The 19,143-nt window shown below is 39.2% G+C and overlaps 1 protein-coding gene, 1 non-coding gene and 1 pseudogene across 3 annotated transcripts; all 3 read left to right on the forward strand.

Moving 5' to 3' along the window:
- Window positions 1-6,176: 6,176 nt before the first annotated feature.
- On the forward strand, window positions 6,177-7,464 carry LOC129243654 (protein lethal(2)essential for life). 2 transcript variants are annotated; one of them, XM_054880837.1, is made up of 4 exons: window positions 6,177-6,306; window positions 6,591-6,691; window positions 6,770-7,062; window positions 7,152-7,462. In XM_054880837.1, exons 2-4 carry the CDS (start codon window positions 6,591-6,593, stop codon window positions 7,325-7,327), a joined length of 570 nt encoding a protein of 189 aa, XP_054736812.1. In that variant the 5' UTR covers window positions 6,177-6,306; the 3' UTR covers window positions 7,328-7,462. The 2 variants fall into 2 exon arrangements, with proteins under 2 accessions (XP_054736812.1, XP_054736813.1); XM_054880838.1 differs by having other exon boundaries at window positions 6,179-6,306; window positions 6,470-6,691; window positions 7,152-7,464.
- Window positions 7,465-11,760: 4,296 nt separating this feature from the next.
- Window positions 11,761-11,935, forward strand: LOC129246595 (U2 spliceosomal RNA; annotated as a pseudogene).
- Window positions 11,936-12,718: 783 nt separating this feature from the next.
- LOC129246649 (U2 spliceosomal RNA) lies at window positions 12,719-12,911 on the forward strand. Its single transcript, XR_008582513.1, has one exon. It is a non-coding gene; the product is annotated as a U2 spliceosomal RNA (small nuclear RNA).
- The last annotated feature ends 6,232 nt before the right edge of the window (window positions 12,912-19,143 follow it).

A 19,143-nucleotide genomic window follows, 5' to 3' on the forward strand; every position in this document is an offset into this window, starting at 1 on the left:
GATCCACACAACATTCACGGTACACCGCTTAGCCAGCTCATTTACCATAGTTCTATATTCGATTGCTACTAGTATAAAGTACTCTCTAGTAAAAAGTACTCTTTAGAGATTTTATGGCAGCTTGACAGTCAGGTAGGAGGCATATACCAATGCTGGCCATGTTTTCCTGGTATAAGGATCCTTAAAATCTTGCGCATAGTGCCTCAAAAGGTATAAGTTCGCTCAAAACCTTAAGAATAATGAAACTAATGTGATTAATAAATGAAAACTCTGAGTAAAAACTAACACCTAAATCAGAAAATTCATTAAGAGCGAAAAGACGAGTTTTCGAAGTGGTATAAGTACAGGCAATCGGATATAGAGTTTTAGAGAAGGTCATGTGGAAATATTTTTGGAGGAATATATTATGCAATGAAATATCCGACATGCAGGTAATTCTCCTGAAAAGTTTAAAATCCTCTTCATAATGTAGGAATTAGGTATGATTGAAGGAAGTAAACTTCTGGGGACCAACCTCATCATTATATCGCCCATTTACAGCAAGAGTGTCATAATAAAAAATTAAAAATTGATAGGTATGCAGAAATGACCACAAGCTCTTAATTTATGATGCATTCGGAGGATGGTTCCATGTGTAGAAGTCCACGCAAGTGGGGAAAGTTACTGATCGCCATTCACTTGGGAATGGCCAGGACGATTCTTCTGCATATGGTTCAAGCAGCTCACAACGGCCGGGATTAGCCCACGTGTCCTCTGGGTAGCTTCCGAACACCCGTTCGGGAGTGAGCTAAAGTGAGAAGGCGAAACATTCCAGGATAGCTGGTTGTGCGTTGGGTTTGGGACCCGCCACTTAAAAATCCCCCCCAATGAAAACTTTAAAAAAGCCTCGGATGAGACCTCCCTATACTGATGACGACCCCTGCAAACGAACTAAGGACTATGATTTGAGGGCATGCACCTGGAATGTCCGGTCCCTTAATGGGGAAGGTGCCTCTGCCCGGCTGGTTGATGTCCTCGTGAGAGTAAAGGCTGACATCACTGCCATCCAAGAGATGCGATGGACGGGGCAAGGAAAGAAAACCATAGGGCCTTGCGACGTCTACTACAGCTGCCATGTAAAGGAGCGCAAATTCGGTGTCGGATTTGTTGTGGGAGAGAGACTTCGTCGCCAAGTACTGTCGTTCACTCCGGTGGACGAGCGTCTCGCAACAATCCGCATCAAAGCACGTTTTTTTAACATATCGCTAATTTGCGCCCACGCCCCGACGGAAGAGAAGGACGATGCGACCAAAGATTCTTTCTACGAGCGCCTGGAACGTTCCTATGAGCGCTGCCCCCGCCACGACATAAAAATCGTGCTTGGCGACTTCAACGCCAGGGTGGGCAAGGAGGGAATTTTTGGTCCCACAGTCGGAAAATTCAGCCTGCACAACGAAACATCCGATAACGGACAGAGGCTGATCGACTTCGCCGGGGCCCGAAACATGGTAGTCTGCAGCACCAGATTCCAGCATAAGAAGATTCACCAAGCCACCTGGCTGTCTCCTGATCGAAAAACACGAAACCAGATCGATCATGTTGTGATAGATGGAAGACACGCTTCTAGTGTATTAGATGTACGTACGATCCGAGGACCCAACATTGACTCGGATCACTACCTTGTTGCAGCCAAACTGCGCACCCGCCTCTGTGCAGCAAAAAACGTACATCTACCTACGCAAAGAATGTTCGACATCGCAAAGCTGCAATCACAACAGACAGCCAGAAGATTCGCCACTCGACTCTCACTCCTGCTCTCGGAGAGCACTGCCCAACAAACCGGCATCCACGAACAATGGAGCAACATTTCTCGTTCTCTACGTACCGCCGCCGAAGAAGAAATCGGATTCCGGCGAGCCCGAAAAAACAATTGGTACGACGAGGAATGTCATGCTGCCGCAGAAAGAAAGGATGCCGCCTATAGAGCCACGCTGCGATCGGGCGCAACGCGAGCCATGTGGGATCGCTACAGAGAGCTGAAAAAGGAAGAGAGACGTATTATCCGAAAGAAGAAACGAGAGGCCGAAATACGTGAGTGCGAAGAGCTTGAGATGCTGGCCAACAGGAACAACGCCCGAAAATTCTACCAGAAAGTTCGGCGGCTTACAGAAGGTTTCAAGACCGGGGCGTTTTCCTGTAAGAACAAAGACGGCGAACTGGTGACTGACGTACAGAGCAATCTTAGATTATGGAGGGAACACTTCTCGAACCTATTAAACAGTGACAGCTGCGCATGTCACCGAGAAAGTGAAGATCCCGATACCCCAATCGTTGACGACGGAATTGTCGTTCCGCTACCCGATCATGACGAGGTGAGAATAGCGATAATGCGGCTAAAAAACAACAAAGCCGCGGGCGCCGACGGACTACCGGGTGAGCTATTCAAACATGGCGGCGAGGAGCTGGTAAGGTGCATGCATCAGCTCCTATGCAAAATATGGTCGGATGAAAGCATGCCTGCCGATTGGAATTTAAGTGTGCTCTGCCCAATCCATAAGAAGGGCGATCCTGCAATTTGTGCCAATTACCGCGGGATTAGTCTTCTAAATATCGCCTATAAGGTTCTAGCGAGCGTATTGTGTGAAAGGCTGAAGCCCACCGCCAACCAACTGATTGGACCTTATCAGTGTGGCTTCAGACCTGGAAAGTCTACCATCGACCAAATATTCTCAATACGCCAAATCTTGGAAAAGACCCGTGAAAGGAGAATCGACACACACCACCTTTTCGTCGATTTCAAAGCTGCATTCGACAGTACGGAAAGGAGTTACCTGTATGCCGCGATGTCTGAATTTGGTATCCCCGCAAAACTAATACGGCTATGTAAGATGACGTTGCTCAACACCAGTAGCGCCGTCAGAATTGGGAAGGACCTCTCCGAGCCATTTGATACCAAACGAGGTTTCAGACAGGGTGACTCGCTGTCGTGTGACTTCTTTAACCTGATGTTGGAGAGCATCGTACGAGCCGCAGAACTTAATCGCTCAGGCACAATTTTTTATAAGAGCGTACAATTGTTGGCGTATGCCGATGATATTGACATCATCGGCCTTAACAACCGCGCTGTTAGTTCTGCCTTCTCCAAACTGGATAAAGAGGCAAAGCGAATGGGTTTGGTGGTGAACGAGGACAAAACGAAGTACCTCCTGTCTTCAAACAAACAGTCGGCGCACTCGCGTATCGGCACCCACGTCACTGTAGACAGTTATAATTTCGAGGTTGTAAAAGACTTCGTTTATTTAGGAACCAGCATTAACACCGATAACAATGTCAGCCTTGAAATCCAACGTAGAATCTCTCTTGCCAACAAGTGCTACTTTGGACTAAGTAGGCAACTGAGTAGTAAAGTCCTCTCTCGACGAACAAAACTAACACTCTACAAGACTCTCATCATGCCCGTCCTAACGTATGGTGCAGAAGCTTGGACGATGACAACATCCGATGAAGCGACGCTTGGAGTGTTCGAGAGAAAGATTCTGCGTAAGATTTTTGGACCTTTGCACGTTGGCAACGGCGAATATCGCAGACGATGGAACGATGAGCTGTATGAGCTTTACAACGACATAGACATAGCGCAGCGAATAAAGATCCAGCGGCTACGTTGGCTGGGTCATGTCGTCCGAATGGATACAAACGCTCCGGCTTTGAAAGTATTCGATGCGGTACCAGCTGGTGGTAGCAGAGGAAGAGGGCGGCCTCCACTGCGTTGGAAAGATCAGGTGGAGAAGGACTTGGCTTCACTTGGTGTGTCCAACTGGCGCCGGTTAGCACGAGAAAGAAACGACTGGCGCGCTTTGTTAAACTCGGCCAAAATCGCGTAAGCGGTTATAGCGCCAATTAAGAAGAAGAAGAAAAAATGCATTCCAATAAAATTTAAAAATATCTCTTCTTTTATTGTATTTAGGGAGGTATAGTGATTTGAAAACTTTGAAGCCATTTGTTCCGACATTTTGGTTTCTTGGTCTCTGACCCTCCTGCAGCAAATGGGTGGTATATGTATGTTTTGAAAAAGGAAATGCTGGGTATATTTCGAAACACTTTACTAAGCTAGAATCTGAAAATCTTGCAAACTTGACCTTCTTATAAAGCAGAACAAAAGTTGAGACGATTTTGCAGATGAAAAAAAATTTTGCAGAAGAAGCTGAATGTGTTTAAATCAGCCTATGAAAGATTTTTTAAATGCTGAAAGGAAAGATGAAATACGTGTACTTGAGATTATTTTGAAGGGATGAAAATATGTATATATCAATGAATAATTGAGCCTCTTTTGTTTTATTGATCAATTTTTCATACTTTTTCGAGAGACGTAAATATATAAAGGGTGGTTAAATTTCAAGGGCCGATGTTGAATGTAAACCACACCTAAACGTCAAGTTTTTCATTTCATTTGACATTTTTCAATTTCAGACTAACTCAATTTGAACCATGGAAAGATACACAATCGACAAACGCGTGAAAGTTATTCAGGCTTAATATGAAAACGGGCGTTCAAATCCAAATGCATATCGCGCACTTCGTGCTTTAGTGATGAGGCATATTTTCACCTCAGTGGATTCGTCAATAAGCAGAATTGCCGCATTTGAGCGAATGATAATCCAAGAGTGATTGCCGAAAAACCAATGCACCCACAAAGAGTGACTGTTTGGTGCGGTTTCTGGGCCGGCGGCATCATTGGGCCGTATTTTTTTCAAAATGAGGCCGGTCAGGCAGTTACTGTGAATAGTGTTCGCTACCGTGAGATGATAACGAACTTTTTATGGCCCGAATTGGAAGATATGTGGACGATATGTGGTTTCAACAGGACGGTGCCACTTGTCACACAGCTAACGAAACAATGGCTCTTTTGCGCGAAAAATTTGATGGCAGAATAATCTCACGTCGCGGCGATGTCAATTGGCCGCCAAGATCATGTGATTTGACACCGTTGGACTTCTTTCTTTGGGGTTATTTGAAAGAAAAGGTGTACGTCGATAGGCCAGCAACAATTCAAGAGCTAAAGGATGAGATAATTCGGCACATTAACGGCATAGAACCTCAATTATGCCTCAGCGCCATCGAAAATTTGTACCATCGGATGGAGGTGTGCCACCGAAGCCGCAGCGACCATTTGGCCGATATTTTGTTGCGTGCGTAATGGAGCCATACCAATATTATCATAATGGTAATAATTTCCTAAAAAAATTTTATTTTATTTAAAATCAACACCGGCCCTTGAAACTTAACCACCCTTTATAAGTATATATTCAATTGGTGCTTACACCTTTTATTAGGGTGTTTCATCGAGCTCCTCCTCCTATTTGTGGTGTGCGTCTTGATGTTGTTCCACGTAAGTATATAAAGGGTGGTTAAGGGCCGATGTTGAATGTGAACCACACCTAGACGTCAAATAAAGGGAACCACATTTTTAAGTCGACTCCGAAAATCAATAGTTTTTTATGAAGAGCTTTTTCATGACAGAAATACACTCGGAGGTTTGCCATTGCCTGCCGAGGGGCGGTCGCTATTAGAAAAATTTTTTCGATGGAAAAGGTTGTCAAACAAATCGGCTTGAGAAAATGGATGGTTGATGAGCACATTTTTAGTTTCGTTTGAGCCTGACTTAGGTAGGTGTTTCGTGACATTTCTTAAACTGTACCTCTAACTCAAAGCACTTTGCCTGAGTCTCATTGTTTATAATTATAATTTTTGACTGCAAAAACATAAAATCTATACTCATAAAATAATGAATTATTCATCCCATCATTCACCAAGCGTATCCAATGAGATCACTTTAATCTCAAAGTTTTATTTATTATTTTTATTTTTCTTAAGATATTTTTGGATTTAATTATCGCACCCCTACGCCTTTTTGGACATCTTCCCCGAAACAAACAAAAACACCTACTATGCATGTGTGTGTTTTACATTTGCCGGCTTTTACGCCGCATACTACACCTAAGTATGTACAGATGTATGTACTTAGGTACGTATAAACCATTTGGATTGGCGTGAAAATGCTAACAACATGAAATGACGCTTCCCTAAAAATAGACACAACATTTTTCATTTCATATTTTTAAATGAAAATCATCTAGAAAAGCGGAAAGAGCGAACAAATTGAAAACACAAATAATTTTGCTTGGATATAAAATCGGCGATCGCACAGACTTTTCAGTTCAAAATCGTAAGAAACGCGTAGCAGTGAAGACGCGAACGAGCAGCAAATCGCGAGAAAGTGCAGGAGTATAGCAAACAGTGTGATTTTACTCTATTAATTTCATATAAAAGGTGAATCATTGTGGAAATTGACTTAAAATTAGAAAAAAAGTTTCGAATTTTTCCAAATTTGTTTTTTACAATATAAAAAAAAATCTAAATTTTATAAGTGCTTATTTCGGCTTAAATTAATAAACTATAAACATATGGTGGTGATTTTATTAATTACCATTAGTGTTTCTCTCTACTTTCCATTTTTGTAACATTACAACTGATCCCCGCACACGAATCCTTGTGGCTTTGTGCATCGCTACGCCGAACACACTCGTTTTGAATTTTTGGATTTTACACCGTAGATGTCAGTAGTGCCACTCATGTTCCGTGACTGGTGGGATGATTTTGAATTTCCAACGCGCACCTCGCGCCTCTTGGACCAACATTTCGGCACTGGACTGAAGTAAGTACTTAGAGCAAATTCTCGGCGTGTTTGAGGTAGTGAAGGATTTTATTTAATAATTTTGAAAACTTTTTGCAGACGTGATGATCTTCTCTCATCCGTTTGGAGTTCGCGGCCTACAATGTTGCGTTCCGGTTACCTGCGTCCCTGGCACCATTCACCCACCAGCCTGCAAAAACAGGAATCTGGTTCGACATTGAATATTGGCAAAGAAAAATTCGAAATCATTTTGGATGTGCAACAATTCACTCCCAATGAGATCACAGTCAAGGTGACAGACAGTTTTGTGCTCGTCGAGGGTAAACATGAGGAACGACAGGATGAGCACGGTTTCGTGTCCAGACAATTCTCCAGGCGTTATATGTTGCCTAGTAAGTGAAATTATTTAGTACCGCATTTTAAATGGTAGAGAGATAAATGAATTTATTAACTTATCCTCGCATTTATATTATCTCAAAAGGTGACGTCAACCCCGACAATGTGGCATCATCACTCTCCTCCGATGGTCTGCTGACCATCACTGCTCCCCTGAAGAAGGAGCCACCACCAGTCACCGAACGTGTGGTGCCCATCGCACAAACTGGTCCGTCCTCGAAGGAAGATAATGCCAAAAAAATTGAGACTAGCACCGCCTAATATGCTTCAATGAATTTTAAACCAAACAGACTGTTTTGCATCTTTTATAAACATTATTTTTTTCATGGCTCATCGTTATTAGTTATGCATGATAACAATCATTATAATTGTTTGTAATTAATTTTTATACTAAAGAAAAAAGAAAGATAAAAACTTTATAAAAAAAATGGAGTTTTTATGATTCATATGGAAATTTCTAGGCCTCCCTGGACTACTACTCCTTTACCCCTTTTACCAATGTCCACTACAGATAGTTCATAGGTTTGACGGCCCAGGCAGAGATACGGTTATGGAGTAGCGAGGAAGGTTAGGTAGGTATAGAAAGAACGTTTATAAGCTACGAATTCATACCGGCGGCCGCATTACCTCTTTGTTCTTGGGCTATCCAATATTAGGATCAGGTATTTAGTAGTCGAGAAATAGAGAAGCACTGCGATGCCGAAAATAACTCACATCACGAAATCGACTTTTGAGACTCCATAACCTCTCGACATCCTATAAGTCTCGTATGCCGGCTAAGAGAGCCATATTCCTAGCATTTATAGGGTCAGATAATATAATATAAAATAATAACTATTGCAAGTTTTGAGAATTTATTTTATTCTCATTTATTATCAATAATTATCTGATGATATATTTCCATCCTTCTACAAAAATCACATTCCAAGCTTGAAACTTTGTACAAATTAAAAAAAGTTCAACAATTTGTCATCAACTTTAAGTTTTTTTAGAAAAATTTCAAGTAAGCAATTTTAGATCCCATTAAACTTTGGTATAAGAAAGTGCAACTCTCAAGTGCCTCCAAAATTGCGTTGATGTTTGGGAATTGTTTTTTGCTGGCGAAAGTTCAATAGTTTTTTTCAATGGAAGAAAAAAATGTGAAAAAATCAATCGATTTTATAACCACTTGAAACTTGTACTTTAATGTACTAAAATTTATTGGGCTGTAAAATTGTATTCTCGATTTTTTTTTTAATTCTGATTAAGAGGTTTGAAATTTTCCTGATTTTTTTAATTTGTACAAAGTTTGAAAATTGGATTTATATGGTAGAAAGTTGAACTATACATATTTTCATAAACAAATTATTACAATTATATGAAAAATATATGAGCTGTCATAACTTGCCAATAACCCATGAGAAAGGGAAAAAGTTCTCATGATTTTGTTCCTCTTATTTCGACTATCAAGTTAATATCGTCAGAATTATCCGTAATTCAGGCTACCGGATCACTGCAGTGTGTTCCAAGCAGAGGTGGCCACAATTAAAGAAGCAGCTGACTGGCTACTTACGAAAACTGGTCAGGGAATGCCTGATCTCTCTCTCGATTGCATCAGAGTTCTTCGAAATAAAGATAATTTGGGTACCTGGTCACAGTGACATTGCTGGAAACTGCGAAGCCGACGAGCTGGCCAGACAAGGGACCTGTGAGGTAGTGTGCTCGCAAAAGGAGAGGATCGGGATCCGCTTGACAACCTGCGCTCTACTACTGGAAGGATGGGCTTTGCACCAACTCAGCGAGCGCTGGGTAAGTACACGAACGTGTAGGGTGGCGAAGTCCTTCTGGCCACGTTTGGATAGGAGGCGTTCGAGGGATATTCTGAGGATAACGAAATCTCATCTCTCAAATTTCGTGGGCATCCTCACGGGGCACTATCCGCGGGGTACACATGCCGTTAGACCCGGAATCACTTTGATTCCTTTTTCATCAGCTGTATGGAGGATGAGGTGGAATCATCTCAGCACCTGCTCCTCAGCTGCCCAGCTCTCGCGGGACTAAGATTCAAGCATCTTGGTTCTCACTTCTTTTCTGCGCCTGCTGATATAGGGGGTCTTAATAACAAAAAACTGATGAACTTCCTCAGCAATGTAGAGAGGTTAACACAACCGCAGACCAGTCACCGCTCATAGTCCACAAACACTCAACCCTCCCTAACCCTTTCCCTTTCGTACTATCGTCCTTTTCCTCCACCTCGTTTTGCCCTCTTGCAATGGTATCACAAAAGATGAACCAAACTCTTTCGTCCAAGTGAGCCCACTCTTTGGGCAACCATCACTACCTAACCTAACCTAACCGTTTTACAGCTGTATTCAAAATAATAGGAGTGGCTATGCCAACCATGTTACCATAGGTATATTCAATCACAATACGAAGCATTATCTTGAGTTAGTTGCTAAGGAACATTCACTTCTGTGTGAGGTTTGCTTCTGTGGTGTTCAAAAAAATAGCAGTGTGAGCTACAAACTATTATAAAAACGTATTATTAAACATTTCGTGTAGAAAACAGAAAAGTAAGTATAAAGAATCGAATTAGATACCAAAGAGGAAAATTTAAGCAGCGAAGAACAGTGTCAGAAAAAAGGCAATACTCGAGACTCGCACATGAGCTGAATATTCGCAGGTCAGTGTGTCTTGACATTAGTGAATACGCCCTACTGTATGCATTCACCCGAAACGCCGCCCTTGCTTTGTTTCGCCTGCAGTTGACATCTTCATCTGCTCCTCTGTCTCTCGTGATAGTGCAGCCGAGGTAGCAGAAGCTTTCAACAAATTCCACCGGACACCCGTCTTGCTTTATTTTGGTTCACTCCCCTAGCTTTTGTCTTGGCGATGTTGACCTCAAGTCCGACGGTGCGTGCCAGCGTCACTAGTCTATCCGCCTTCGCTTGCATGCCAGTAAGTTTGTGAGAGGGGAGGCAGATGTCATCGGCGAAGTGCAGATCCTCAAGATATCTGGTACAACTCCGTACTATACCTCTTTTGTGCAGGTCAGTTGGCTAGGCGAAGAGTAGGGGCGACAGGGTGAAAGGGTTGTTGTTGTTGTGCAGCACTGCCGGCTCGGATCTCTCGTAAAGGACTCTGATGAGGTGGATCGTCTTAGCGAGAACTCCCTCTCTATACAACGCCAGCCATACTGAGCCTTTGAAAGTTCCTTAGTCGACAAAAAAGCACGTAACCGCACGCTTAAATTTTGCCAAAGAACACGTAAATTGGCTAAAAGAAAAATGGAGAGATATTTTGTGGACCGATGAAACTAAGGTGGTTCTATTTGGAGAAACTGGGTCTAGGCAGTACGTCCAACGTCCGCAAACTGCTGAATATAATTCCCAATACACGGCCAAGACAAGCAAATCTGGCGATGCGAAAGTAATGATATGGGGAAGTTTTTCTTATAGTGGCGTTGCACAGTGCGGCTGATTCCCAAAAAGCTGGCCAAAAGTCGAAAAAAAAGTTTCTAGATAGAGTTTTCGTTTGAGCATCGTATTACTGTCGATGAATAGTGAAAGTTGTACACATTTGAAAGATTTTGTAATGGAGTAAATTGAACAAATGGAATCATCTTCGGAAGGTTAGTAAAATACGAGAAATCTTTAGTACATATCAATACCTCGACACAAAATTTTTAGCTGCAGCAATACGTAGATACATTTTTTGCAATTTTTTTTATAAAATTTGAGTTTTCAAACTGTATAGTAATACAACGCCGTCATATGCTGCTTTGAAACCTATTAAAGGTTACTCAAAAAAGTAATGGTTACTGAATAAAATAAGATTCAGCTGCTACCACTTGCTACCTTGCGACCCCGAAAACATATCAATTTACATGCATCTTGATTATGTTCTTGAATATACGCTATTTCACGTGAGGGGGTGGCCAATAGGGGTGGATGGGGGTGGATTTTCAAAATTTTAAGATCAAATTCGTAATCAGCGACCCTGACAACCCCCGAGTAAGAAATTTCGAATCAATTACTTAATTTTTTGAGTTTTGGCCAGCTTTTTGGGAATCGGCCGCACTGTACGTTGGACCAATCCACTAAATGAAAGAAAGAATGGATCAGCAGGTGTGTGTGGGAATTTGAGAAAACCTAATGTTGTCATACACAGAATAGAATGCGCTATTGTAAATTTGCCAAGGATTGGTTTCGGGTTATGGGAGTTGATATCATGTGATGACATGTGATGACAGTCTAGGAGGCATGAAAGCAAATTCCACTGAAAAGGTGTCGTGATCTCATATCAGTAAAAAATCGTGGTTATGCAACTAAATATTAGAAAAACTATCGCAAATAATTCATTATAATTAGTGAAATATTTTTTTATTTTCTTATTTATTGAGTATTTTGTTACACTTTTGAAGTGAAAACTTCTTTAGAATCGTTGGGAGTGATTTGAGGAAAAGTGAAACGAAAAAGCGACCCTCTTGGCTACGAAGCGTTATATTATATGTTGATATAAACGTAGCGACGAACTAAATAAAAATAACTTTTATTTTTTCTTGTAATTCGAACCAAGGATTTTGGACCGGAAGCTCACATTGCTAGTCGCTCGGCTACCGCGGCTACGGCTATATTATATGTTGATATAAATAATTTTTGTGAGCGTGTAATTCTCAAAAGGGTTATTAGAAAATGCATTGAAAATGTATTGAGTTTGTTGGTTGTGTATGGTTATCTTATCAGCTTAACATCTGATAGATCCTCTATCGGAGGACAACAAATGTTAAACTGATTTTTGGGAATAGGCGGAGTGTTTTAAGGGCTTGGTCCACCTCTGCCACGGGTTGGCCCGGTATTGCAGTACCGCCGGGATTTCGGCCTTGAATAAATACAAGAAGAAATATACTAATACATTTAGCTTTGGTGAGAAGAGACATAAATTTTTATATGAATACAAGTAGACGAAAATGGAATTTTTTTTTTTTGAAATTTGCATTGTAGGACATTTCTGATTATTTATTGAAAACAGTTTTTTTATTAAAATTTTATTATAGAAGAAAATTGAATTTTTTCCAAGGTGAATTCATACACTAAGCTAAGTAAAACGTTTCGTAATTCAATTTTGTGTTGACATCCAAATGTACACGGCTGAAGAAAAAAATAACAAATCAGCTGTGTTATTGCTAACCACCTTCAATAGATTCGCCTTGATTTTTCATATAAAAATTATACATATCATCACTAGTGACAACTGTACCCAGTCGGTCGACAGTGTGTGAATCATCTTTACATTCTGCAAGAATACCCCAACCTGCGCAGCGCACAGTAAAATCGACACAAAGCTGAGCGCAGAGCACAATCGTACAAACACACTAACGTACATACATACATATATACGCTCGAATACATTTTCTTACTGTGCTCAGCCAAGGCTGGTAGTCATGCACTGTGGCGATATGAACGCACAAATGCACATACACAGGCACGAACATGAAATCAAACAGCTCGCCGTTGCTTGTTGGCTTTTCTATGTTTGGTTTAGATACTGAAAGTCAGTTTAAGTGAATCGGTATAAATATTTCGTACATTAATTTTTGTGAGCGTGTAATTCTCAAAAGGTTTATTAGAAAATGTATTGAAAATATATTGAGTTTGTTGGTTGTGTATGGTTATCGCTTCTCGGCCTTATGGCTAAGATCAAAGTGTAGCTTTGTAGCTTAACATCTGATAGATCCTCCATCGGAGGACAACAAATGTTAAACTGATTTTTGGAAATGGGCGGAGTGTTTTAAAGGCTTGGTCGTCCACCTCTGCCACGGGTTGGCCCGGTATTGCAGTACCGCCGCGATTTCGGCCTTGAATAAATACAAGAAGAAATATACTAATACATTTAGCTTTGGTGGGAAGAGACATAAATTTTTATATGAATACAAGTAGACGAAAATGGAAGAAATTTTGTAAGTCTGTTTCTTCGGTTCGTTTGGGTATTTTTTTTGACAACATCGAAACCAAAGCATTTGTATCATATTTTATCTATCATAAGCCACTCGTATCATTTGTTGAAATTGAAAACATTGAGGATGAATAATAATAAAATGAAGAAAATAAAATATGAACTTTATAGCAATATTATAATGAACCTATAATTATCCCGCTCCTAATGCTGCTTTCGTCTTATTCTCTCTCAGTTTGTTTTACGGAAGGTTTCACTTCTATCGCGTCTAACCGTTAGACTGGTATTTTTTTTTTATTTTGAACAGTGATTTATTAAAGTTTTTGTACACAAATATTTGTTCTTTTTTAATATTAATAAATAAAACTTTTTGTTTTATGTTGAGGTCACTCCTATTATTTTGAACACAACTGTATATCAAATATGCTCAATTTTTTCTATAACTTTTGTTGATTTTGAGGGCACTTTCATAATTCCGCTAACGAAGCAGTCCTCTTCTCTATTGGTAAAATATCTGACCAGCCCCTTTTCACAATCATCTCTTGAGGCTAGTTTTATCTCATCAAGAACGGTTTGCAAATCCAAACTCTCAGACTTTCTGGCATATCGTGTGAGATGTAAGCAAATGATACGAATGGCTTATGATAGATAAAATATGATACAAATGCTTTGGTTTCGATGTTGTCAACATATCTTTGAAATACCGCGTCAATGGTTGTTTTTATTCGTGTTGTCGATTCAGTGCGATTGTTACACATTTTTAAATTGAATGTTGTATTGAGAACGTCAATTAAAGGAACCGCTGTGTCCAATGCAAAATTTACGTTAAAATCGCCACTTAAAATCATTGGAACTTTATTGTAATCTTTTCTAAGTATCCGCGATACTTCTGGTGTATACTTTATTAAATTTTCGTGAATGAATTCCGTGATGCTATTTATTGATTTTTTTTTCTGTCGATACTCACGACACTTTTCTGTATTATTTTACGGCATAATTGCGGTAAATATTTAAAAATGAAAATATTTACGAATATAAAAATACACACGCGGTTGCTATTATGAGCGTCCCCAGCAAAACCTGCGTGACCGAAACTCTAACACAATTACATTTTTTTGAATGTTACAAACACATATGCACGCAGGTTTTGCTGGGGCGTGACCGAAACTCTAACACAATTACACATATGCACTCGTATTTGTTTGAAAATCGACTTTTTTTTTTGGTTCTCCGTCACCTTTGGAAAATGTGTAAACAGTAAGCAAACTTTATTCATATATTTTTCCTCATTTTTGCATCAGTAAAATTAAACAAACGCCGTAGCCGAATGGGTTGGTGCGTGACTACTATTCAGAATTCACAGAGAGAACGTCAGTTCGAGTCTCGGTGAAAGCACCAAAATTAAGGAAAACTATTTTTCTAATAGCGCTCACCCCTCAGCAGGCAATGGCAAAACACCGAGTGTATTTCTGCCATGAAAAAAGCTCCTCATAAACATATCATAAAATAAAATAAAATAACTGTATAAAAAAATTTTTTTTCTTGTGATTCAAACCAAGAATTTTGGATCGGAAGCTCACATTGCTAGCCGCTCGGCTATCGCGCCATGCTGTCGGCGCTGGCCTAAAAGTTATTTAGTTCGTCGCTACGTTTATATGTAATATTCGTAGCCAAGAGTGTCGCTTTTTTCGTTTCACTTTTTCTCAAATCACTCCCAACGATTCCAAAGAAGTTTTCACTTCAAAAACCTTATCTGTTAGTGTCTATTTTTCACACTTATTTGTAAAATTTAATTTGAAATAAACTGTGTATAATAGTAATCATAAGAGATGTGTGGGGTCTAACGTTATCTTGATGGAACACAACACCCTCACTCTTCGCTGCTTTTGGTAGCTTTTGTTGTTTGGTCGGTTGATGCTATTAGAGAACCGGTTTAAGTATTTGACTCAATGTGTGCCGCTTATATTTACTTATTGTAGTATATGATTTCCATTTCCAATCCCAGCAAACACACAGCGAAACTTTCTCGACCGGCCATTAATTAGGGCTTGATGGTCGTTTAGAAGGCTCACCGTGATTTTTTTTCTCACATGACTGTTTGTGACTGTTTCTGTTTCACATGTGGCCGATTTTTGAACGCATGTTACCGTTCGCTTCAGAAATGGGTCGACTTCGTTGCGTTTTAGCAAAGAGTCCCAGGTGTAGAGTATTTTTCGGTAATTCTCATGCAATAAGCCTGTTTTAAAGGTCAGGCTGGCTTATCTTCAGTTTCTAAATAATGAAATACGTGTTCGCATGCCGGTCGGGCTTCACGATTTCACGATTTCCATGATTTTAGCCTCGTGGTACTGAAAAATATTGTAAATGGTTTTCCAATAACAGGTGTTATTTTGAATACCCCGCTATTTCGGTAGATGTCACTTCTGAAGCTGTCATTTTTTGATATTTGACAAGTGGAAACTGCGCCATTAATAAAAATGGAACGATACACGTTTAAACAGCGCATTGAAATTATTAAAATTCACTATAAAAATGGTGAAAAATTGGCAGTCGGTTTGTAAAACTCGAACATTTTTATGTCATCGTGAAGCATCTTGTCGGACCGCAATACAGAAATTGGTGAAAAAATTCGAGCTGTTGGGACTAGTTAGTGATGTGAAGAATAAAACTCGTGCGCGTCGCTCAAGAACAGCCGAAAATATTGCTGTTATAGCCGAAAGTGTTGAAGGAAACCCATATTTGTCCATTCCTCGTCGTTCTTTGAAATTAGGCATGCCACAAACGTCATTACACTGTATTTTGCATAAAGATTTGGGTCTTAAGGCTTATAAAAGGCAGTTAGCACAAGAACTCAGGCCGGCCGATCATCAACAACGTCGTGTCTTTGCTGATGGGGTTGTTGAAATGCATGAAAATGATCCAGAATTCCATCGAAAAATCATCTTTAGTGATGAGGCCCATTTCCACCTCGGTGGCCTCGTCTACAAGCAAAATTGTCGGATATGAGTCTCAGAAAATCCAAGAGTTATTGTTGAAAAACCTCTCTATCCTCAACGTGTGACTGTTTGGTGCGGTTTATGGTCCGGTGGAGTCGTTGGTCCTTACTTTTTCGAAAATGAAGCTGGAGCAAAAGTTACGGTGAATGGATTGCGCTATCGACAGATGATTAATGATATTTTATGGCCGGAATTGGATGGTATTGATCTGGACAACATTTATTTTCAACAAGACGGCGCTAAGTGCCACACAAGCAACGAAACAATTGATCTTTTACGGGAATAACACCTCTTATTGGAAACCCCTTTTTACTATAAAATTATCTCTTTTTGTTTTAGCTCCATTTAGGAATATGTAAGACACAACTGGCTTCACCAAACAATCTATCAAAGAAATGTCGTATAGTGTGACAAGATGCAATGTGTGCTTACATAGTGAATTATGGCTCACTATAGACATCTTGTGGAAAATGGTTAGAATACCATAGTAGTTATGCAGATGCTGATTACATATGTAAATAAATTTGTAACTTGCGATTTATAGTTTCAGGTTATTATTTTTATTTTTGACGTGATAACGTCCTATAATTCGATTTAACAGGCTGCACGCACGAAAAAATGTGTCGTTACCTTGCTCATTAGTATTACCTTGCTCATATGTAGTTACCTTGCTCATTGCCGTTACCTTGCTCATTTGTCGTTACCTTGGTCATTGCATTGCATGAACTGCAAGCGAAAGCGCGGAACGAACGACAAAGCAAACGAACGGCAACGTTCGACATCTTGCTCTCTCCTACTTAAGTGAGCGTATATATGTATGTATATGCGCATATGTACATATATAAATTCACGTATTTGTATTGGCATATGCCTTCTTATTGATTATTATTAATTTGATTTACTTGAAGAATTTAAAATAAAACCAAGTTTGTTAATAATACCTGTTGTTTTAATGTTATTATTATTATTTTTTTATTATATATGAAGGAAAAAATGTATGGTAATATTTACCATATCTATACTAATATTATAAAGAGGAAAACTTTGTTTGTTTGGTTGTAATGAATAGGCTCAAAAACTACTGGACCGATTTTAAAAATTCTTTCAGCATTCGAAAGTTACATCACGAGTAACATGGATTATATTTTATTTTGGAAATAGGGCTCGAGATATAGGTCAAAACGTGGACCCGGGTAACCTTCGGATGTGTATGTACAATACGGGTATCAAATGAAAGCTGTTGATAAGTGCTTTAATACGGGGTAATTTTCATACCTATTGATGACTAGGGTCTGGAAATATATGCCAAAACGTGGACCCGCCGTGTCTTTGCACCGAATTAAACCAAACTTCCACACATTGTTAAGGAGGTATTGAAGATGGTTTCCGTATAGTTTGGGTACCTATTGGTAGATATGGTCTCGAGATATAGGTCAAAACGTGGACCGGACCCGGGTAACCTTCTGATGTGTATGTACGATATGGGTATCAAATGGAAGCTGCTGGTGAATGCTTTAGTTCAGAGTATTTCCATCCGCTCCGTGACTAGGATCTCGAGATAGAGACCAAAACGTGGACCCTAGAATGTGTTTGTACAATATGGATATCAAATGAAAGCTGTTGATAAGTGCTTTAATACGGGGTAATTTTCATACCTATTGATGACTAGGGTCTCGAAATATATTCCAAAACGTGGACCCGCCGAGTCTTTGAACCGAATTAAACCAAACTTACACACATTGTTAAGTAGGTATTGAAGATGATTTCTGTATAGTTTGGATACCTATTGGTAGATAGGGTCTCGAGATATAGGTCAAAACGTGGACCCGGGTAACCTTCGGATATGTATGTACAATATGGGTATCAAATGGAAGCTGTTGGTGAATGCTTTAGTTCAGAGTATTTCCATCCGCTCCGTGACTAGGGTCTCGAAATAGAGACCAAAACGTGGACCCTAGAATGTGTTTGTACAATATGGATATCAAATGAAAGCTGTTGATAAGTGCTTTAGTACGGGGTAATTTTCATACCTATTGATGACTAGGGTCTGGAAATATATGCCAAAACGTGGACCCACCGTGTCTTTGAACCGAATTAAACCAAACTTACACACATTGTTAAGTAGGTATTGAAGATGATTTCCGTATAGTTTGAATACCTATTGGTAGATAGGGTCTCAAGATATAGGTCAAAACGTGGACCCGGGTAACCTTCGGACGTGTATGTACAATATGGGTATCAAATGAAAGCTGCTGGTGAATGCTTTAGTACAGAATATTTTTCATGCCGCTCCGTGACTGGGGTCTCGAGATATAGGTCAAAACGTGAACCCGGGTAACTTTTGGTTGTGTATGTACAATATGAGTATCAAATGAAAGCTGTTGATAAGTGCTTTAATACGGGGTAATTTGTTATGTTATGTTATGTTATGTTATGTTATGTTATGTTATGTTATGTTATGTTATGTTATGTTATGTTATGTTATGTTATGTTATGTTATGTTATGTTATGTTATGTTATGTTATGTTATGTTATGTTATGTTATGTTATGTTATGTTATGTTATGCTATGTTATGTTATGTTATGTTATGTTATGTTATGTTATGTTATGTTATGTTATGTTATGTTATGTTATGTTATGTTATGTTATGTTATGTTATGTTATGTTATGTTATGTTATGTTATGTTATGTTATGTTATGTTATGTTATGTTATGTTATGTTATGTTATGTTATGTTATGTTATGTTATGTTATGTTATGTTATGTTATGTTATGTTATGTTATGTTATGTTATGTTATGTTATGTTATGTTATGTTATGTTATGTTATGTTATGTTATGTTATGTTATGTTATGTTATGTTATGTTATGTTATGTTATGTTATGTTATGTTATGTTATGTTATGTTATGTTATGTTATGTTATGTTATGTTATGTTATGTTATGTTATGTTATGTTATGTTATGTTATGTTATGTTATGTTATGTTATGTTATGTTATGTTATGTTATGTTATGTTATGTTATGTTATGTTATGTTATGTTATGTTATGTTATGTTATGTTATGTTATGTTATGTTATGTTATGTTATGTTATGTTATGTTATGTTATGTTATGTTATGTTATGTTATGTTATGTTATGTTATGT

The sequence above is a fragment of the Anastrepha obliqua genome, chromosome 4 (genome assembly GCF_027943255.1).
Source record: "Anastrepha obliqua isolate idAnaObli1 chromosome 4, idAnaObli1_1.0, whole genome shotgun sequence".
NCBI classification, from domain to species: domain Eukaryota; kingdom Metazoa; phylum Arthropoda; class Insecta; order Diptera; family Tephritidae; genus Anastrepha; species Anastrepha obliqua.